This window comes from Capra hircus, chromosome 11 (assembly GCF_001704415.2).
Source record: "Capra hircus breed San Clemente chromosome 11, ASM170441v1, whole genome shotgun sequence".
In the NCBI taxonomy this organism is placed as follows: domain Eukaryota; kingdom Metazoa; phylum Chordata; class Mammalia; order Artiodactyla; family Bovidae; genus Capra; species Capra hircus.
In genome coordinates, this window is record NC_030818.1 from 11063758 (window position 1) to 11086244 (window position 22487).

At 47.1% G+C, this 22487-nt stretch overlaps 2 protein-coding genes across 2 annotated transcripts; one reads left to right on the forward strand and one right to left on the reverse strand.

The window, feature by feature from the left end:
* Positions 917-17079, reverse strand: CCT7 (chaperonin containing TCP1 subunit 7). The gene is made up of 12 exons (XM_005686371.3): positions 16928-17079; positions 11170-11323; positions 10432-10538; positions 8908-9033; positions 8068-8120; positions 7553-7724; positions 5329-5493; positions 4404-4592; positions 3580-3677; positions 2890-3022; positions 2190-2396; positions 917-1280 (listed from the first exon to the last, which is right to left on the reverse strand). The coding sequence occupies exons 1-12, from the start codon at positions 16931-16933 to the stop codon at positions 1059-1061; spliced, it is 1632 nt and encodes a 543-aa protein (XP_005686428.1). The 5' UTR covers positions 16934-17079; the 3' UTR covers positions 917-1058.
* On the forward strand, positions 18014-22196 carry PRADC1 (protease associated domain containing 1). Its single transcript, XM_005686372.3, has 5 exons — positions 18014-18188; positions 20205-20305; positions 20872-20981; positions 21250-21417; positions 21643-22196. The coding sequence occupies exons 1-5, from the start codon at positions 18122-18124 to the stop codon at positions 21761-21763; spliced, it is 567 nt and encodes a 188-aa protein (XP_005686429.1). The 5' UTR covers positions 18014-18121; the 3' UTR covers positions 21764-22196.

The following is a 22487-nucleotide window of genomic DNA, read 5'->3' on the forward strand; positions in this document are numbered from 1 at the left end:
TTACAAAATGGGATTGCCCCTACTGATTTGATTTCTCAGGTCTTTAAATGAAAATCAGAAAACAGGTGGTTTAGGCTTAAAACTGTGTGGCTCTAACATCAAACAAGTAGCTGCAAACATCCCCACAACTCTGAGCCAGCTATTATCATCATACAGGTAGAACAACTGGAAAAAATTTACTTAAAAGATCAAGTTAGGAGGGATGCCAAACTCCAATATGTGGACCTACCACCACCTCATTCTACTTTTGAGTTCATCAAACTCCAAGTGGTTTAAATTCAGATTAAAAAAAAAAAAATCGCTTCCCAGATTCAGGGAGCAGAAGGACTAGCATAGCGGAGGAGGCAGTTAGAATGCTGATTTTATCTGTGCCGGCCATTTTCAACTTTCACTGGTTAGAAGAAAGCAGAAGGGACCCCCCCACAGGACCATTAGCACCTGAATTAAGACCAGGTGGCTCCTTCAGCCACCTCCTCAATGGACGCCCTTCTAAGAAGTCTAAGACGACTTTAGAAACATTGCTTCAAGAGTCTTCAACCTCAAGATCTTAAATAAGAAAAGATTGAGGGACCAAGTCAAAAGAATATGGAAGTAAAAGGGTTAGACAAGATATAATGTAATGTGTTTAACAGAAACCCAGAGAAACCCTAGGAGCAGTGCCGGGCAAGGTCAGGGCTAAATAAGATGACGTCAGAAAAAAAGGGGGAAAAAAGGAAGCAACTCCATATCTTCCAGCTGCTTCTAAGACTGAGAAAGCAGCTAAAGCAAAACTTCCAGACAGGAGCCGCTCAAGTGGAGTGCCTCCCCTGGCCGAGTTCTCTTTTCTACCTGCTGCGTGAGTACACATAAAGCTACAATTCTGAGGCACAGTCATTTATGAGTAAAATTCCTGCACCCAAATAATGTGCAAAATGGATTCTAAGTTTTTCAAGTTTTATTTAAATAACCTCCAGTGAGAACAGAGTGGGCCAAATACTACCCGTTCCTTGTATGTAATATCTGACCGAGACAGAGTAAGCACAGCCTGCCGGCCACTCGTGTGAGGGCTGGGGAACCTCTCAATGAAGGCGGCCACGACCCCGGCCCCGGCCAGCAGCTGGGGATGCATCCACTGTTGAGCGAGGGTTCTTGATGGTTTCATCGACAGATACGATGAGGCACGCAGCCTCGGAGGCCGCAGTCAGGGCATTGATCCGTACCATTGCTGGCTCCCACACAAAGGCCTCAAAGTTGTCAGCAATGTCCTCAGTGTTGATGTCCACCCCATACCACATGCCCCCCTGAAAAAGCAGAACAAGAGGGAAAATGATATGGAACTGCTCTCAAATTTCTTCCTGCACATCCTCTGAATGACTGAGATTGTGAGGCATCCTCAGGCTCTCTGAACCCTCTGGCATCTCCCTAAGGAAGACGGCATTCCAACGGGAGCCTGGAAGCCTCCTCCCTTCCCTGCCCTCCACCACCCCTCCAAACCTGAGAAGTACGGACCAGGGCCTCTCCCAGGCAAGCTGCTGGGTCTTAGGAAGGCCCCATTCTCAACCTCAGGTCATCCGAGGACTGTACGCCAAACCACGCTTCTTAAGAGGATGACTTTCCGATCCTTGATCTCCTTTTATCATCACACCACTTCCAGTAGCCCCCATTTTACAGATAAGGAAACTGACTTGCTTCAAGTTCTGCCACAAGTCAGAAGCAGGCCGCTCAATGAGCGCTGCCGTCATCACGCCGAGCATCCAACACACGGCATTTAGCAAACATCTCTAAACGAGTGCTGGCTGAACAGCAGACGAACAAAGTAAATTCTCAAGAGATGTGCTCTACATGGAGGTAGCACAGCCATGGCTGGACTATCAGCAGGGCCCTGAAGTGCTGGAGGAACCCACGAGGAACCGCGTACACACAGGGGTAGTACAAGCTTCCAGGCAGGAGGCTACCGTGTTTCTTCATTCCCTCAGTGCACCAAAAGGAGTGACCAGACTCTTGCAAGAAGCACTGAAGAAACCCTGGAACAACCAGTCCCGACACCATGGCTTTCCTTTTGACCTCAGAGGAGGCAGTCAGTGGGTACTGGGTTTGGTTCCAGCACCATCACCTGGGCTGACCACACAGAGCCTGAGTAAGCACAGCACACTCAAAGAATCTAGCCCCGTCCACCCAGTCCCTGGACTCAAAGGAAAGGAGTAACCCACCTGGGCATGCCGAGCCCGTAGCTTGTTGAGGATGTTTGTGGCATCAAAGCCAGCATTGTCACAGAGCTGGCGTGGGATAATTTCCAAGGCCTTGGCATAGGCCCCAATCAGTAGCTGCTGTTTTCCTGGAATGGTTCTTGAGTAATCTCGCAGGTACTTGGAGAGCTCCATCTCGATGGCGCCACCACCAGCCACCACCGAATCATTCTGCAAAGACCAGACTCACCTCTAAATTCAAGGAGCTCCCTCTCTTAAGTTCCAGCCATGGCCAAATTGGACCACTCAGTCAACAGGACCCCTAGCCTAGAAGGAGGGCTGGCTCCTCACTCCCTCCCCCAGCCCAAGCCACAGGAAGCCAGGACATGGACCACGCCTAGCACATCCCAACTGCAATCTGGTGAACCATATTGTTTCTGACCCTCTTCTAGGTCATCTACACCTTGAGGGCACTGGTACAATCCCTGGGATGGCTGACTCCATCAGCTCCACAGGTGCTCACAAGAACAAGTCTTAGCTTTTAAGGTAACATGACTTATTTTGAGAGACTGATGTTTCTTTATGATCCATAAGACAATCAGGGCCCACATGCCCCACATGCAAGGACAGGTTATACAGGAAAGGGATCACCACACAAATCCAGGGTTGCATCAGCTCAAGAGGCAGAGTAGGCTGTGCAGGCTGGAAGCCCCCGGTCTAGTACCTTGATGGCCCTCCTGACAATCATGATGGCGTCGTGCAGGGACCGCTCCGTCTCCTCCATAAATTGCTCTGCACCACCACGGAGGATGATAGTGCATGTCTTGGCCTTAGGGCAGCCAGTGAAGAAATTGTACCTACACCCAGGATCAAATTGTATCTGTGAACTCTTTTCTGCTGCCAACCCACAGTGTTCTGACCTCACCAAGTCCTCCCAACACTCAGCAGCTGCTCTTCTGTCCCTCACTAAAGTTCTCCAAGCCTGCCCTTAAAGGCGTGTTCTTGGGAAGGTCTAGGGCTGTACCACAGGGGCATAAAAGACTGTGGAGTCAGACTGTAGACCTGATTTGACCTTCTTTCTTCCTGAAACACTTTATATAACCAAGCACTATACACCCCAAGAGATTAAAGTCTCAGAAGACAATAGCACACGCTACTGTAACCTGCCAGGCTCCTCTGTCCATGGGATTCTCCACACAAGAATACTGGAGGGGGTTGCCATTTCTTCCTCCAGGGCATCCTCCCCACCCAAGGACCGAACCCGCTTTTCATCTCCTGCACTGGCAGGCAGGCTCTGTGCCTCCAGTGCCACCTGGGAGGCCTGTTATATATACGCCACAAACCAAAGACGGCACAAGGCCGGCAGGCAAGTCTCATGAGCCAAGCAAACAGGGAGCCCAGGCCTACCACTTACCTCTCGCCTCCAATCTGCGTCTCTTCAAAGACCTGGCAGCGGCCCAGAACATCTGATGACAGCGCATTCACACTGGTCTGGATGGAGCCTCCACAAGCCTGAGGAACACAGGACAGAATCATCCGGCAGTGACAGATCACAGGAGGTGGGACGCAAGCATCCTGCTACCTAGTTTTAAAGCCAATTGCCATGTTAGACTGCCACAGTGCCCCAGGGACACTGGATGAGCCACTCTCACCCTTGACCTCAAGGCTCCCTCTGGAAGAGGAGAAAATAAAACAGAATGAAGACACATGAAGGGCAAACAAGCCCAGTTAGAAAGCTTTACCCAATACTCTCTTCCCTAAACTAGGGTGCTGAGTGCAGTGACTGAAGTCATGATCAGTGCTTTAAAACTTAAAGCACCTTGGCAAGATGCTTAAGAAGAAAGGGAGGAGGGCCTTCCTTAGCAGTTCAGTGGTTGAGACTCCATGCTTCCAGTGCGAGGGTGCAGGTTCCATCCCTGGTCGGGGAACTAAGATTCCACAGGTGCAAGATGCGAAAAAAAAAAAGAGAGGAAACCCGGCCTGCAGCATCAAGACTGGAGCTCAGCCAGCTAATCACAGCACTGCTGCTAGGTTCCCTCACAAATCAGCTTTCCTGACTTGTTTGGTTAGATTAACTCTTATATAGTAAGTATGCACACACTAGAACTGAAGTGTTTTATGACAAAAAGAGTTAAGAAGACAAGCCCAGATTCATATACCACTCCAGTACACTAGGGGTAAGTGAAAACCCCTCTGGGGCCAGAAAGACCTAAAAGCAGCCTGAGAAAGTTTGGTTACCATCATCGTCCTCTTCAGATCCTCCTCTGGCACTCGGCCAGCACAGAACATGTCCCTGTCAGCGAAGTACTGGGTGGCCACATCCCCGATGGGGAGTTTGGACAAGACGACTTTGGCTCCGGAATGATGGATCTTCTCTAACTTGTCATAAAGAATGTTCCACTCAGCATCAACAATTGCCTGATAATCCTGAAGAGACCCAGAAAATATTGATTTATTTGCGAATTAACAGAGGGTAAACAGAACAGACTCCCCTCAGTTCAAATAAACAAGGACGCTATAAGGTAACTTAGGAACCATCTACAACTTTCAAACACAAAAGCAGCAAGGAATCTAAGCACTGGGAGCCACTCCAGAGCTGGTATTTGCTAAGGTGTGAGGCAGTCTGGCCAGCTAAGTTCTAGCTCCTCTGAGGCACTGCACCCATGGAGTCCCCAGTGACAAGACCTTTCCTTCAAAGGCCATTCTGTGCTGGGGATGGATTTTCCAAGAACAGCTGCTTATGGCTGGGTGACCATGCTACATCCAAAGAGATAACCTTGCTGATACCAATGTTGGGAGCACACCAGTCCCAGCAGCATGGGACACAGTCTAGAAGGGCAGAGCTCACATCTGCCCAAATAAGAGGAATCAAAATACAGGGCTCATTTTATAGCTGAAAGGCTCCTGCAAGCCCCTTCCCCAGGGCCAAAAGATAACGTTTCAGCAGGTTTGCCCTATCCAAACCTCCTTAGGTCCAGGTCAGAGAGAGTAGAGTGAGAAGAGTGGGCCCAGTATTTAGACATCAATACTCAGGGGCATCGGAGGGGAAAGGAGCCCACAAGGTACCTGAGAAACAAAGCTAAGCCCAAAATGACCACCAAGGCCCAAGGCTTTGGCCCAGAATGCTGCCCATTTTCATGCCACTGCCAGCGGGAGGACCTACCTCAACTGTGTGGACTCTGATTTCAGCATTATCTTTCTCAGCTTTCAGCTCAAGCTCAACATTTAAAAGGGCAATCATTGGATTATGGTACTTTTTGGGTTGCATTTCAAACCCAGCATAAGAGAAAGTCTTCTTGAATGCGACGCCAGCGACAAGCTGGGACTCCTGTTTAAAAAAATCAGATGGTTCAACAGTTCAGAACTGGCATGAAATAAAATCAAGTTAGTGGTGTGCTGGACTAACGCATGTCCATTTCTGTGAACCTGAAAGGGTTAATTATGTTTTTATTCCACTACTGTAATGAAGTTTTTCCATCGTCCTAAATGCTAGGAAAAATATGAAAACATATTTTGGTTGTCCCTTCAGGATAAGGAAAACCACTTAGCTTGCAGATACTAAACATGGGAAAGGCCTGTCTGGGCTGTCCTTTAGGACTGACCCTCCAAAGCACACGTGCCAAGGGATGTACTGTCCTTCCAACTCGACACCTCCCAGTCTTCACTGCACATACGTACACATACCCCTCCCTACCTGTACTGCACGTGAGCGCACAAACACCTGTGTGCTGTAGCCTAGATGCTTCCTCTCTTTAGGAAATGAAAATAAAAGGTCATAACAATCAGAAATTTCCCACAGTTCTCAAGTTATCATTGTGGCTTCTCTCATCTTAATCCCTCAAAATATGAACTACTACACCACTCATTCCAAAACAGAGCTTGCTACGTGGTAGATTTAACAGAAGGGCATGAGAGAAAACACACAGCACTTGGGGGTGACTTTAATACTATGAGAAGGCAGGCTCAATCTCAGATCTCTTATTAAATGACCTAGTCATTTCCCACTCCATAAAGAAGGGTATATTCAGGAAGTGAAGTCAGAAAGAAAAAGACAAATAGCCTATGATATCATTTACATGTAGAATCTAAAATACAACACAGATGAACCTCTCTATGAAACAGAAACACTCACAAAGTGAACAGACTTGTGGTTGCCATGGAGGTCGGGGGTTGGAGGAGAAATGGGTTGAGTTTGGGGTTACCATGCAAACTATTAGACAGAATGGGTAAACAAAGTCCTACTCTTCAATATTCAGTGATAAATCATAATTGAAAGGAATATGAAAAAGAATTAGGTATGTGTTAACAATCACTTGACTGAACAGGAGAATTAATACAACATTGTGAATCAACTATATGTCGACAAAATAACAATTGCATTACCAGGACAAAGGACTAGTAAAAGAGACAAGGCTGAACGTATGTGTGGCTTGCAGCCCCTGGCTTTCTCACCAGTTAAAATTACAGTTCTGAGCCCTAGTTTAGTGAATGCCAATTTAATCTCAAGGGTTTCTGGAACAGAAGATGAACACTGAGATCAAAGCAGTATGTAAAGACAATGTCAGCAAGCCATGACGTAGAGAATGGGCTGAAACACGACCATCTGGGGGCCAAAGGCATGGGAATGGCTCAGATGACTTTCAGATTCTTTACAGCTCTATTATATAAAGGGAATCTCATCCCACTCTCATGTGCCATGACAGGAAGAAGAGGAGACAAACAGAATGAAAATGCAATTGTGTTGTGCATATACAGTAGATACTAGCCACTATTTTAATTTAAATAAGTGAAAAAATATGTTGTTAAATAAACAAGCCAGTTGCAGGACACTATGCATTACAGGTGAGCATTCGTTTCAGAAAACAATATTTACATTTATACTTATAGATGCACAGTCTGGAAGAATACACACAGTTAAGAGTGGTTTCTGGGGCAGGGGTGGTGTAGGAGACATTTCTGTTTTCCTTTAGGACTTTCTATACAGCTTGACTTCTGTATTATCTGTTCAAGATAAATGAATAAAAGAAGGGAGAGCCTGCTTGTACCACTTGGAGAAGAATGTACTGAAAAGTACTTATATTTATTGAGAAGGTTTCCGATAATTTATCAGAGCTAGCCCTGTCCCCTCAGACATTAACACTGAGATTCTGAAAATCAGCCAGTTCACCCTTCGATTCTGCTGACAAGTAATACAAGTCTGTGGAGGTTACAAAATACACCTACAGGAGACAGCTTACAGCTACAGTATGAGGAGCACAGCTTCAGTCTGGCTTTCAGCCTGAGTGCGCTCTCTCTATTCCTCTAACGTGTGCTGTCCTCCTAAGCCAAGCTGCCTACAAGGTTGACGTGAAAGCAAGAGCCTCCTAGGGAGGCCTCGGCAGGCTCACCTCTAGGGCTCCACCTTGCACCTTCTTGATTCCAATCATTTTAAGCTGCAGCAAATCATCAAGCATCATCACCGCGTCCACCACCATCTTAGCGAAGAAGGCTTTCTGCTGGGAGATCAGCTTGGAGCTCAGAGCAGTCATGGCACATTTCTCAAGCAGCTTCCTCTGCTCCCTGGGACACAAGGGTGGGACCTGCATCAGGCCTTGAAAGCCCCTCTTATCGGACTCTATTGCAATGTGGAGATGGTTTCTATTCTAGCCTCTAAATTCAGCCCTCAACCCTTTGTCTTCTGAATCTTTAGGGCAGATTACCAGTGACAGATGGTAACTGCAGTCAAAGACTTCATGAGTGACAGCTTTTCAACTGCAGTCTACAGCCACTCTTGTACTACACGGACTGGGGGTAGCAAGGGGTTTAGCAAGAGCCCCAGTCCATGCAGGGTATTCCAGCACGCTTCTGCATCCAATCTGGCCATGGGAAGTCAAGGTTCTGACAAAGTTCACTGCAAACTTACACTTTATCTTCCTTCTTCACAGTCACTGCAATCTCTTTGATCTTGTTAACTGCCTGCCAAGAACAGAAACTGGGTGAGTCTCTCACGTTAAAAACAAACTGGAAAAGTGGATCCCAATCTCTCTTGCTAGTCCCTAATCTTTACTCCCAAATCTTAAGTATTTCTACTCAACAGTCAAAATACCATTTCTAAGTCTTATAGCTGCCCAGAAAAATATAAAGCTCTAGTTTAGAAAAATGCCCAAAGTTAGAACTGTAGAGCAGGCACAGAACAGCACCAGGGACAAAGCGCAGGCTCAGAACAGCACTGGTGACAACTTCCAGTACTTTATATATTAAGTACGTTATGTAATATATGATACACATATTCGTATGTTAAACATTGTATCGTTCCAAAGCCATCTTCTTCAAAAGATATCCTTTCGTACATACTTCTCACATATGATTTCATTTTAATGTCACCATCCCAAAACAGAGACAGTAAAGAAAGTAAGGTGAAGAGGAACTGACTTGCCCCAAGCTAAAGAATGAGTCAAAGGTCAATAAAAGCAAGGTCTCAAGATGTGCTATGAAGTACTCGATAAAAACAAAACAGCTCTCACTTACTGACAGCCTGTGGTACATCTACATCACGGTCTGTCGGGAAACTGGAAGCTTAAACAGACTAAGTAATATACCTAGTCAATAGCTATTGAATGGTAGAACTGAGATTTCTATGGAGTAGAATTCAGAAAATATTCAAGGAATATTGTCCCCAGACCCTCCACAACCCAATACAGACCATATCCTAAGAGAAACAAAAGGGTGCCCAAACGGCCCAGCTTCACTAGCACTCCCATACCAACTGTGTGGCAGTGCGAAAAGCGCGGATGATGATCTGCGGGTGCAATCCTTCCTCCACGTAGGGTTTCACCTGTTTCAGAAATTCTGCAGCCAGCAGGGTCACTGAGGTGGTGCCGTCACCGACCTGGAACAGGATGACAGGGAGCTCACATCACTCACGTTCAGGAACAAAACTCCCAAACTCCGTTTTCTAGGCAATCTATCCATTTAAACTGGGGTGTTGCTGGGTAGATATTCATCCCATCAAATGGTCCTAGGCCACAAAATTAATTCCACAGCCAGGCCCATTCTCCAAAGAGAGCTGATCTGGACAAATTTTCCCAGAATATGAAATCATACACACAAATTAACCAAGAACTTACTTACTATGGACAAAGGTACTAAGATCAGTAACACAATATACATGCTTATAATATTATAATTATAATGCTAATATATATGATGCTGGAAGGGATTCGGGGCAGGAGGAGAAGGGGATGACAGAGGATGAGATGGCTGGATGGCATCACCGACTCGATGGACATGAGCGACTGAACTGAACTGAATATGTCACAAATAACAAATAATGGTAGCAAAAGGTATGAGATAAATGGGAACAAATTCTACGGTAGCTCACAAAACAAACCTCTAAGGATCAAAGTCTTTTGTATTTTAAACACTATTTGGAATAAGCAGATTATGAACTTGTTTTTCTTAATGGCAATTTTCTATAATGGGATCTAAACTTTATTTTAAATAAAGGAGAAAAAGAATAAGAGCTTTTTTTTCCCTTTGCTTCCCCTTTTCTTTGAGAAAAAAGAGTTTTTTAAAAAACTGGTTAACCTCTGATATAGAGGAAATTTACTTTTAACTCACTTATGTTTCTGTGGAATGTAAGAGATTTTAGGGAGAAAAAAAGTTACTGTGGCAAAGGGTTTAAGCTGCCAAATTCCTATTCAGAATACAGAATTCCTATTCCAATACAGAAAGGTATTCCTTTGTTGAAAATTGCCATACTGTTTTCCAGGCTACAGGGTCCCAATAGACCTTTTAATATAACTTTGGGACGTTATCTGTAACACTCTGAAATGCAAACTTGTCTCTCTCAATAAGACTCCAGTGTTAGAAATGATTTTTAAAAAGGCAAAGACAAGTTAATGTCACTGACAGGAACATAAAACGGCAAATTTTATGTTATGTGTGTTTTACCACTATAAATTTTTTTTTAAGAAAGAAAAAAGTGAACAGGAAACAATCTCCAGCTCCATTTTATAAGGCAACCAACAGATGAGAGGTTAAATTATTTACTGAGAAACTCATATGAATGACAGCACACAGGCCTAGTCCTGAGATCTGAGCCACACACAGTGAAGCAGAAGGAATTTTAAAGAGCTATTAATTCCATCTGCATAGTTTTACGAGCCTGTCTTTGTGAAATTACGGTTTCAGATATAAAATCGAAATGCTTCGAGAGGGAAGAGCAAAGGAACAAGCAGGCGTGCATTTCCACCCCCACGGAAGGGCACAGGCTTGGTGTTCCCACCTCAGCATCTTGGGATTTTGCAATGTCCACCAAAGTCTTCGCTGCAGGATGGACAACATCAAGGAGTTTCAGAATTGTGGCCCCATCATTAGAAATTGTTGCTTTGCCTTTAAAGGGACAAACACAAAGTAAAAATGTAAAGATCTTTTCTTAAATTCTGACTTCTAGCTGGACTTGGAGCCCATATACACTTTACTGGGACAGGACAGAGGGTCTTGTGGTGGGAATGAACTGATCTTTTTACAGATTTAGCTCTGGGCACAAAGGGCCACCTAAAATCAAACATTTCCAAAAACCATGAGCTCTTCATTTTCCCTGAACAGCAAACCTCTACTGGATGTAGAAAACATTTTAAAAAATAAGAATGGATAATCATTTAGATATTCTTAACAGTTGATACCCTGGTATTTCACTTGTAAATTAATACACTAAAACATAACGCGGAATTTGTCTCAGCAACATGATACAACAGGAGTGACCACAGGCAACTTCGGAAGGTTCTATTTCATGTTTTAGGCCAAATCTCTCTGCAAGGCAAGATTCCTGAACCTGGCTTTTCCCATATATTCCCAAGAGGTTCAGCATTCAGGACAACATATGAAAAGAAGTAGCTTCACAGTGAGCAATCCTTCAGCGATCTTAAAAGCAGAGGAATTTCTGTTGCCAACCTCTGCTGGCCCCAAACACTTTAGAGGAGCCTCCTCTTCTGCACACTGGTCTGAGAAACTCTGCACTTACCTCGGCCATCCACAATGAGCTTGTCCATGCCACGGGGACCCAGGGTTGTTCTGACCGCCTCAGCAATCACCTGGCAGGCACTGATGTTACTTACAAGCTGGGGGATGCCTTGGGAGCTATCAGTCCCCTCTTTCAACAGGATAACTGGTGTGGGCTAGAGAAGAAAGAGCAATTCACTAAAAAAAAAAAAAAAATCTGGAGGCCCCTTTAAACCACATTTCCCCAATGTCCATCCACTACATCTATTCCTTAAACAGCCTCTACCCCCCGAGATAGCATGCTCTGCAGATACACCAGAAAATGGTTTGAGAAGCACTGATTTAGTCAAAAAGAACAAATAATGTATTCCTCAGTGCCCAGTTGAAAAAGCATAGCCCTTTCAGCTTCTGACCTGTTTCTTGGGTTGAGGAGTTAGGCCACCGCATAAGGAGGAAGCGGGCTGTACTTAGTGCTCACTCCAGCAAACACCCGTTCAACCCCATGAGAGCTTAATCGCAGAGAAGGAGATGGGGCACTGATGCAGAATGAGATGCCAAGAGCTTCAGATGTTGACCCAGAGATGCCCAAGCAGGCGGTTTTACCAATGATGGTAGCTGGAGCGTAGGGAAATGGCCAGGCAGATGAACAAATGGCAGGTTTGTCCTGTCTCACAAAATGACAACCCTAATTTGTACAGCAGTGTTTCCATCTCTCATGCTGGTTCCATGAAGCTTTCGTGTGACTAATCTCCAACCAGATACCCTAAACAAGTGTTTCTCTCTTTGCATTGGTCCCAGAACAGTCACTATTCTCTTATGACTGATTTTACGTATGTAAAACAGATAAGTGTAAACACTGTTTCAAAACTTTTGTTATGTTAGTTATGTGTGTGCAATTAGGCTATGTTGTTATTTAGTCCCAAAGTTGTATCTGACCCTCTGCAACCCTATGCTTTGAAATTTATTTCTTACTGTGGATTGCAAATATAAAGTTTGACAGTCACTGCCCATGTCTACCCCAGGGGATATTTCAAGTGTTCAAGTGGAGAAGACATAGAAAAGCATCAGGCTGTCTCAGTCCAACAAAAAGAGCCAGGAATTCACAAACTAGAAAGTCAAACAACCCATGAGGCTGACTCCACATTAACCGAACAATGTCTTTAAAAATCTGACTTCTTTGGCCAGTGTAGCTGGAGGGTAGTGAGTAAGCAAAAGACTGGAATGAGGTTGAAGAAGCAGACAGGAATTAAATCACTACTCATCTGCAGACTATGGTAAGGAGTTTATAGATTTTATTCCTACAAAGAAGGGATGCCCTGGAAAAGCTTTTAGCAGAGTAATGGCATAGTCTAATTTACACTGGGGTAAAAAAACAAAAAAATAACTATAAGAGGCAAGATATAATGAGCAACTACATAAAAACAGGCTAGAAAGATGCACAACAAACTCAAATAAGTAAGAGAGTGGTAGTAAAGAAAATTTTGAAACTTGGGCATTTTATTTTGTTTCAACTTTTCCTAACAAACGTATCATACATTACTTAATGGCTTCTCTGTACTCTCAGAATTCCTTTAGGTCCCTTGCAAGAAAAATGGGTTCCCCAAAGACCCCTTCTCCCAGTTCTGCTAAATCATTCTTCAGGGCAGCCTCAAGTCATCTCTGGTCCAACCCTGCCCCAACAGAGATTTACATTATCAATCAAAAACCAACTTGAGTCTTAATCTCTTCCTAGTCCCTTCAACAGAGTCATTCACCCCACCAAGTCTAACTTATCCAATGTTTATTTTTCTCATCTCTAACTCCAAATTATACCCCACCTACAAGAGCCACACTGCCACGTTCTACCAAAGCCACTTCCTTCCCACTAGGCCAGCAGTTCCTCAGAGCTGCCATTCTTCTCAGTTAGCAGCTGCCATTCTTCTCGACAGTAGTTAACATGGGCGCTGGGAACAGGGGATCCCAGAACTCTCTCTGCTCTTTCTCAAGCATAATGTTTATATTGCCATCCATCTTAAAATACAAGCTTCATAAAGGTAATGTGTAAAGGCACTAATTTCAATGTATAGAGTGCCTAGTTTTGGCCACATATAAAGCAGTATACAGAAGCTTTTGGTGCTGAAAATTCCAATTACATTATCAGTTGAACCTTGAACAGCATGGTTTGAACTGTGTGGGTCCACTTACGCCTGAATTTTTTTTTCAGCAGTAAATACTACAGTACACCACCACCTGAGGTTGGTTGAATCCTCAGATACAGAGAAATCAAGATATGGGGGGCCAACTAAATCATATACAAACTTTGGCTTAGCAGAGTCTGGTCCCCTAACTCCCGGAGCTACTCAAGGGCCAAATACACTTGAAAGTGCTTCATACACATCATGAAGTACGGCGGCAGTTGGTTCTTATCTTTGGAAAAGCATCAGCAGTATGGTGACACTACAAGCAGGAAGGGCTTGGAAGCAGCTGACCACACTGTCCCAAGTTCCTATGCTGTACAGGCCCTACAGAAAGGCAGGCTGGGCACAGAGATCCTCTGGGGAGGAAAAGGCAGCAGGGCTGGACTGAGCCAAGCTAGGTCAACCAGGATGGTGCCTCTTCTGTCAGGCCTTCAAGGGCAAGCCCAGCTCGTGTCCTAAGTTACTTTCCAACTGCATTTTTACTCAAGTGAAGAAACAACAGCAGAATCCAATAATCTGCCAAGGGTACCTACCATGAGAGGCTTGCTAATTTCAGCTTAATGGTCTTCGTTCTCCTTAAAGACTTCTAATAAGCATTATTCAGCTTGATGCCCTGTAAAACCATAGGTGTCCATATGCTAAGGCACGCGGTGCTGAACACGAAGGCAAGGGCATATCAATACCTTCTGTGTGGTTGGACCCAAGTCACAGGACTGAGCTTTTTGAGGAACCCTCTTACCTCTTTTTCAATCACAAAAGGCTTCCAGAGTATCAGGTACCAATTCAATACCAGGTACCAATTCAACACCAGGTACCAAACAATAACAGCAAGAGAAGTTCTTGGTGAATTAAGTTTCACACACAAAAAGAAGAGCTATAAAAAGGCAATAAGCAAGGAAACAGAGCAGGGGTCAGTTCAGGAAAAAGCCAAGGTGGTGGGCTGGGGCTTCCTGGTGAAGGGCTTTATCACAAGTCAGAAGAACTTTGGGGGCGGGAAATATAAAACCACACTCAAAGTCACACGTCCATTAAGTGGCACAGTTAATCACAAACACAGGCATTCGGTGCGGCTCCAGAGCCCTTACTCTCAAGTGTTCTACCATGCTGCCACTGCATGAGATGAAGGTGACCTCAGGGAATAGGTAACAGTGAAGACCGGCTGAAAAAGGCAGTACTGGATGTATGAAAGGGAGAGAGGGTACACAGAGTAATGCCAGGTTCCTACTCTCTCAGGCACAAGCAGCATTCTCAGGGCATTTGGTAGACTGCACACCTGACAGCTGTCAGTCTGACTATGACTAGGTCAGGCAGCAGTTGAGGAAGCAGGAAAAGAACAGAGAACTGAGCTGGACGGATAAAAACAGACAAGCGACCTGCCAAGTGCACAGGGACCACAGGTCAGGGTTTTACCTCAAACACTTGAGAGCTGGCCCTGTTCAACAGCAACTCAGGGGACACCACTGAGGTTGTTTGGGGCCCATGGAAGGTACCTGTAGCTCCGAGCTGGAGAAAGGGATGCCACAGAAGGGGGGAGGGGAGAGCTACAGACAGCCTCCATGATTCACCTGCTTCCCTAAAGAAAATGAGACCCAGAATTAGGTGGCCAACTAGAAAAGCCATCTAACGCCTCATCTGGAAGGGCAGATAGGGTCAGAGGCTGGGTCTTCTCGCCTCTAATACATCATCCCCACTGCCCTGCCCATTCTCCTGGTTGAGAAATTGCACCTCAGAAGCTGTACTAGGGGCCTAGTACATTCAGTAGGTACTAAAAGTTCAAACTACCATCCAGCAGTGCTCATTTCACATGCTAGCGAAGTAATAATGCTCCAAATCCTTCAAGCTAGGCTTCAACAGCACGTGAACCAAGAACTTCCAAATGTACAAGTTGGATTTTGAAAAGGCAGAGGAACCAGAGATCAAATTGCCAACATCTGCTGGATCACAGAACAAGCAAGAGAATTCCAGACAAACATCTACTTCTGATTCACTGACTATGCTAAAGCCTCTGACTGTGTGGATCACAACAAATAGTAGAAAAATGCTGAAGAGATGAGTATACTAGACCATCCTTAACTGCCTCCTGAGAAACCTGCATGAGATCAAGAAGCAACAGTTACAATCAGACACGAAACAGTGGACTAATTCAAACTGGGAAAGGAGTGTGTCACGGCTGTATACTGTCACCCTGCTTATTTAACTTATACGCAGAGTACATTGTGCAAAATGCCTGGCTGAAGCTCAAGCTGGAATCAAGATTGCTGGGAGAAATAGCAATAACCTCAGATATGCGATGACACCACCCTAATGGCAGAAAGCAACTAGAAAGCCTCTTGATGAAGGTGAAAGAGGAGAGTGAAAAAGCTGGCTTCAAACTTAACATTCAAACAACAAAGATCATGGCATCCAGTCCCATCACTTTATGGCAAATAGATGGGGAAAAAATGGAAACAGTGACAGACTTTATTCTCTTGGGCTCCAAAATCACTGCGGATAGTGGCTGCAACCATGAAATTAAAGGACCCTTGTTTCCTGGAAGGATCTAGACAGCATATTAAAAAGCAGAGACATCACTCTGCCGACAAAGGTCTGTATAGTCAAAGCTATGGTTTTTCCAGTAATCATGTACAGATCTGAGAGCTGGACCATAAAGGCGGCTGAGTGCTGGAGAATTGATGTTTTCGAACTGTGGTGCTGGAGAAGACTCTTGAGAGTCCCTTGGACTGCAAGGAAATCAAACTAGTCAATCCTAAAGGAAATCAGTCCTAAATATTCATTGATGGACTGATGCTGGAGCGGAAGCTCCAATATTTTGGCCACCTGATGAGATGGACTCAGTGGATAAGACCGTGATGCTGGGAAAGATTAAGGGCAGGAGAAGGGGACGACAGAGGATGAGATGGTTGGATGGCATCACCGACTCGGCGGACATGAGTTTGAGCAAGTCCGGGAGTTGGTGATGGACAGGGAAGCCTGGTGTGCTGCAGTCCATGGGGTCGCAAAGAGTCAGACAAGACTGAGCGACTGAACAACGAAATGCGTTTACTTAATGAATGAGGGATGACGAGAGGAGTACGAGCGGAGGGATCTGTTTTCAATCATGCAGCAGCAACGGGGCAGGGAGCGGGGCAATGAGAGACCAAAGCTGAGACCTTGGGCTCCGTCCCCATGCTGCCTCTGCCGGTTCTAGGAAGCACCCTCCTTCACATCCACATTTTTCAAGACAGCCAGAGCTTCCAAGTCTGGCCCTGGACCGCGTATGCACGCTCAACCTGCAGTCATTTGACCCAGGTCATGATTATGGGGGGCTCCGAAAACCGGGTGACCGACGCAGGTTCAAGGGCCCGAAGTACCCTGGGATTTGTAGTCCCCAGCCGGCCCGACCGGAGCCTCCTCTTGAGGCCCACAAAACCCTCGCTGAGGGCAGCTGCTCCGGGCCCGGGCCCACCAGGCGGTAGCGGGCCGGGGTCCCTCACAGACAGAGGGTCGGGGTGAGAACCGAGTCAATAAGCAGGAGAAGGTTCTATGAGACTGGCCTAGGCCAGGCGGCGCCAGCTACCGACCAGATGGCAGCGGATGGGGCCGGATGACTGAGCTGCGACTCACCATCATCTTGTAAGCTTATCCAGGGGCCGGCTACTCCTCTTCTCCGCGCCCGGGACGCCCAGCAACCCCACAATGCTCCGCGCCAGAGAAATCCCCAGAAGCTTCACAAAGCCGTTGGACCGGGAGAGGAAGGGGTGGGCCACTTCCGCCACTCTATGGTTCGCTACCACAGAGTCGGCGTGGCTAGAAGGGTCAGAGGCTGGGCCTCGGTGAGAGCTGAGAGAATCGTTGGTAAGGGAAGGTTCGCCGGTTTTCCTTGGTGCCATTATTTTTGAGCATGTAGAATCCTTGCTCGGCCGCGTCAGCCACTAACTAATTCCATTCCCCCTATCTCCCAAGACCAAGGGATGCAATAAACGCATATATTTATTGACTGCTGAGAGACAGGCTTTTACTAAGCATTTGACGTGACGGAGCTCGTTGTTAAACACTATCGTTTTGGTAGTACCACGATCACGCCCACTTTACAGATGAGGGAACTGAGGCTGAGAGGTTAGGTGTCCAAAATCACTCGTGGGCACCTGGCCCGAATGCTCGTTTTCTGGTTTGGCAGTATCAGAGCTTCCGCGAGTGTCGGGTACATCAGGCCACATCCCCAGAGCCTACTGACTACGAGCGCACAAACGCCAGTGGAACTAGGCAGAGGATGAGCAGAGCAGGGGTCGCCGGAGACCTGGGCACTAGACGAATGCCTTCCCAAGAGGATGGGAAAAAGGAAATCACAGGTAGAAGATAAATCGTTGTCTTGCGAAGCTGCCACGGTGAGGATTCGGCCGAGAACGCACGAGCTGACTAGCCAAGACTCTCGGGGCTGAGGCGAGTCCTGCGGGTCTCCCATTCTCAGTTCCTGCGGCCTCCGGGGCCCGCCCTTTGCCTGAAAGGTCCTGCAGAGTCTAACCCAAAAAGAGACATGCTGGGGCGGGGGCCGACAGTTGCAGTTAACAGTTTAGACCAATCAGCTCTCGGCCTCACTTCTCTCGACCAATAGGAAGTGGGCTAGGGCGTAGGGGCGGAAAATGTGGCTACATAAGCAGGCCTCAGAGCCAATCAGTCCTAGGCCTCATTCCGGTCAGCCAACCGACGGCGTGAGCGGGTCCGGGGGCGGGAGGCCAGAGCAGCTGTCAGGCCGAAGTCCGGCTAGCTACGCGCGGCGGGGTGGCTGGAAGAAGCGCGGCGCCCGGCCGGGCCCTGGAGATGGTCCCCGGCGCCGCGGGCTGGTGGTGTCTCGTGCTCTGGCTCCCCGCGTGCGTCGCGGCCCACGGTGAGCAGCAACGGGCGGGGCTACGCTTCAGGGCGGGGCTGGCGGACCAGCTTGAGCGCGTCCTGGGCTGGGGGCCACGGGTCACCTTGGGGACCCGCGATTTCGGAGCAAGGCAGGTCCAGACACAGGCACCTGGAGTGGGTGGATAGTGGTCCCTAGGGACATTAACCGGGAGCGGCCTGAGGCTGGGCTGTGAGTCTCCAGCTACCCACGTCGAAAGAAGGCTCCCCCTACCCCCACTAGCGCCGACTTAGGTGGCTGAGGGGGGCGAAGAACAAGAAACACCTAGGGGTACTACAAGCTGGAAATATGTGAGCACTCACATACGTAAAGGGGACCCTGGAGAATGGAAAGGCTACCCACTCCAGTATTCTGGCCTGGAGAATTCCATGGACTATATAATCCATGGGGTCGCAAAGAGTCGGACACGACTGAGTGACTTTCACACTCACAGGAATACAAGCTGGAAATATGTGAGCCCTCACATACATAAATGGGACCACACGTTGCTATTCGTGGGCTTGCACGCACTTAGCACATACGCACACACCAAACCTGTTTGCACCTACATGAGAACGTAAACATACACCCATATACATACGTGAGCACATGTGTATAGCTACACTTAATTTACACGGATCAGCGGATGCAAAGGCTAGGCAAAGATGTGTAGGGAGGAGGGGAATTTTAGTGCTAATCCAGGAGGGCCTCCTGGGAGTGTATCTCTGTTTGACAGGAAGCCTCCACTCCCAGGACAAAAGGCTGTATGTATAGCCCAGTACCAAACCAGTGGACCTCTACCTGGTGGCTGATTAGGATGTAGAAAAGGACAGCTAAAGCCACAGTTGATCCCAGCCCTGACACACAGTAGCAACTTGTGGCAGAAGTTTCCACCCTTTCACATTACTCAATCTCTCTGGGCTAAGGAAACCACCCACTTAAGTTCAGGTAAAACATTACACTTTGGTACTAAAGAGATCCACATCCCAGAAAAATCTAGTTGTTCTGGCAATTCCTTGCCAGAAATAGTTGTTCATTCACGCAACCTTTTAGAGCACCGCTTACAGTCTAGCCACTATGTTGGTTAAGGTGGATATAGTATGGAATGAAATTACATACTTAAGTCCTTGTTCTAGTGCAGGAGAGAGACAACAAAGATAATTCCAAATTATGTTAAAAGTGTCATTGGAGACAAAGTACATTTTTAAATGGGCATAAAAGGAGGGCAGTCACAGGGCAGGTTTCTCTGAGAAACTGATCTGATGGATGAATAGAAGTGAGCCCTGTAAAGAGGTAGAGGTGTGGTATGGTGAGGGAACTTGCGAGAAGACTTGGAGATGTGAAGAAACTGGAAGCCAGTGTAGTTAGAACACAGGAAGGAAAGAGATGAGGTTGGAGTAGCTGCCAATGGCCAGATCAAGCAGGGCCTTGCAGACTAGAGTTTAGGTTTTAAGTGCCAAAGGAAGTCCTTGAAGGGTATTGAAGCTCTGACATTGGTGACATGATCATATATGCTTTAAGACATTTTAAGGAAATTCCTGGCAGTTGTTAGGGGAATGGACCTTAGAGAGCAAGAATGGAGGCTAAGATAGACCAGTTAGAAAGCTGCATCAGCTAGGATGAGAAATGGTAGTGACTGGACGAGGGGGGAATGGCAGTGGAACCAGATTTTTTTTTTACAACAGCTATGACATCTACCACCTTGAAACTCTCAAGTCTGCTTCAGAGCAAAGATGAATTAACCCTCAGAGAGGTCACACTGGAACTCTGTCTCCCTGGCTCACCTCTGTAAGCAGCAGCAGCTGTAAACTTCTGGGGTCACTAACTCTGTCTGCATCAGCTCTATCCTCCCCAGGGCAGAGACCATCTATGCTAACTACTTCGAGGACACAATTTGTTTAAGCTGGGTCTCTGGGCCCAGACCATAGCCAGCCTGTTGAAGGCATAGAGTCCATGATCTGAACCTGAACCAGCTTTTCCCCCGGAGGCTTCTCACCTGTACATTTTACCTTTCAGGCTTACGCATCCATGATTATTTGTACTTTCAAGTGCTGAGTCCTGGGGACATTCGCTACATCTTCACAGCCACACCTGCCAAGGACTTTGGTGGTATCTTTGTAAGTTGAGGGAGGCCCCCTCATATCTGATGCTGTCTCCACATTTCCCCCTACTAAGTTGAGGTGACCTTCATCAATTCAGTCAATACCTGAGTGCTGGGACAGAGAAGGGGGCAGAATCCTGCTCTGTCTTCCAGGGGCTATAGAGCCAGGAAGGAGGGGCTTCCAGCGGTTCCTCTCAGTATAATACAGACCTGGGCATCACAGAGGGAAAAACTGTCTTCTGAGGGACATGAAATAGTTTAAAAAATAAAAAAGCCAAAGGCTCTGCTAGCTCCACCGCTGAACTATTAATACGTGAGTCTGGGTCCATAGCAACTTCCCTGTGTCTGTGAAAGGGAGGGTGGAAAAAAAAATAAAATAAGGATTTGACAAAAAAAAAAAAAAAGAAAAAGAAAGGGAGGGTGGGATAGACAACCAATTGTGAGAATTGAGTAAAAGTGCTCAAGTGTCCAGCACACAGAAATCACGTATTTCCTTCACATTTTGTGAGGAGCTGATACAATGGGATGATCAGCTCAGTCCTAACCCCTCCCCGCACTTTCACCTGTTTAATTATCTTTCAGCACACAAGGTATGAGCAGATTCACCTTGTCCCTGCAGAACCTTCAGAGGCCTGCGGGGAACTCAGCAACGGTTTCTTCATCCAGGACCAGATCGCGCTGGTGGAGAGGGGGTAAGGCGCGGACAGGCACAGGCACCAGGAGAGTCTGAGATCAGTGTTGGTGGTGATACTTTGAAATAACTGTTTTTAAATAATTCGTCTTTTAAGAGTCTTTAAGAAATGTCTTAAAATTATCCAAGCCTTTGGCCATTTACTTGTGAGCCTCTATAAAAAAATAATCTTCATGGTTGATCCTTCTTGTACCCTCCCAGGGTGGTGGTCTGGGGAGGGAATAGCTAGGACCCTGCCTTTTCTTTGGTCTCATCATCACCTCTTCCAGGGGCTGCTCCTTCCTCTCCAAGACCCGGGTGGTGCAGGAGCACGGCGGGCGGGCAGTGATCATCTCTGACAACGCGGTTGACAATGACAGCTTCTACGTGGAGATGATTCAGGACAGTACCCAGCGCACAGCTGACATCCCCGCCCTCTTCCTGCTTGGCCGAGATGGGTGAGGGGTCCTTGTCTCTGGCTGTATTAGCACCAAACTGGGTGCCACAACTCGGGGAGGTCAAGGGCAATTACTAGTCCCTACCCACAAGCCTCATCTTGGGGTGCCCTGGTTGGAGGGCCAAAAAAGTCCTCAGGCTCTGGAACTCCCAGAGTAATGGGGACAGTGGGGCATGATGGGGTGCCGGGAAAGTGACCATCACCACCTCTCTCCATGCCCTCCCAGCTACATGATCCGCCGCTCCCTGGAACAGCATGGGCTGCCTTGGGCCATCATTTCCATCCCAGTCAATGTCACCAGCATCCCCACCTTTGAGCTGCTGCAACCGCCCTGGACCTTCTGGTAGAAGAGTTGGTCCCACATTCCAGCCATAAGCAACTCTGGGCTGAGAAGGGAAAATCCAGGAATTCTGCTGTTCAGGATTTGGGGATAGCATTTGGGAACTGGTGGAGCCAGGTAGAGGAAAAGGGCTTGGGCTTTGGCTCAGCTAAAGGAAGCCACACCACTGGCCTTTCCTCCCCTGGGCCCCTAAGGTGTCTCATGCTATGGGAAGAGCCAAGAGCCAGGCGCTGGGGCTGGTGGGCTTGGGTCTGAAACCAAAGGGGCCAACAGCAGGTGGTTTGAGAGCCATCTGAGACCTGTCACATCCCACCTGGCTCCAGCCTCCCCACCCAGAGTCTTTCACAGCAATTGCTGGAATGGTGTAAGGAGCTGGTGTTTGAGGACTTAATAAACCCTCAGTGACTTTTTAGCAATAAAGCCTCTCATCAGGGTTGCAACTGTGTCCTAGAGTAAAGCACACGGGTGGGGTGGGGGGCTTCAAACACTCACTTGGTCCCACGCTCTTGTTCTGAAGGGAGGAAACGGAGGCCCAGAGAAGGTACAAGGCTTGCCCAGAGTCCTTTAGGACCAGTGCTCAGACTGCTAATCCTGGATCCCGACAGCCTCCTGCTCAAGAACTCAGGAAGCGGTGGTTCAGCCCCTGAGGAAAAGCCTCCTCGTTCTGTAGCCTGGTCCTGGGGATCCACACGGGACCTCAGAGGAGCCCTGCTCTTAGACCTGAGAAACAT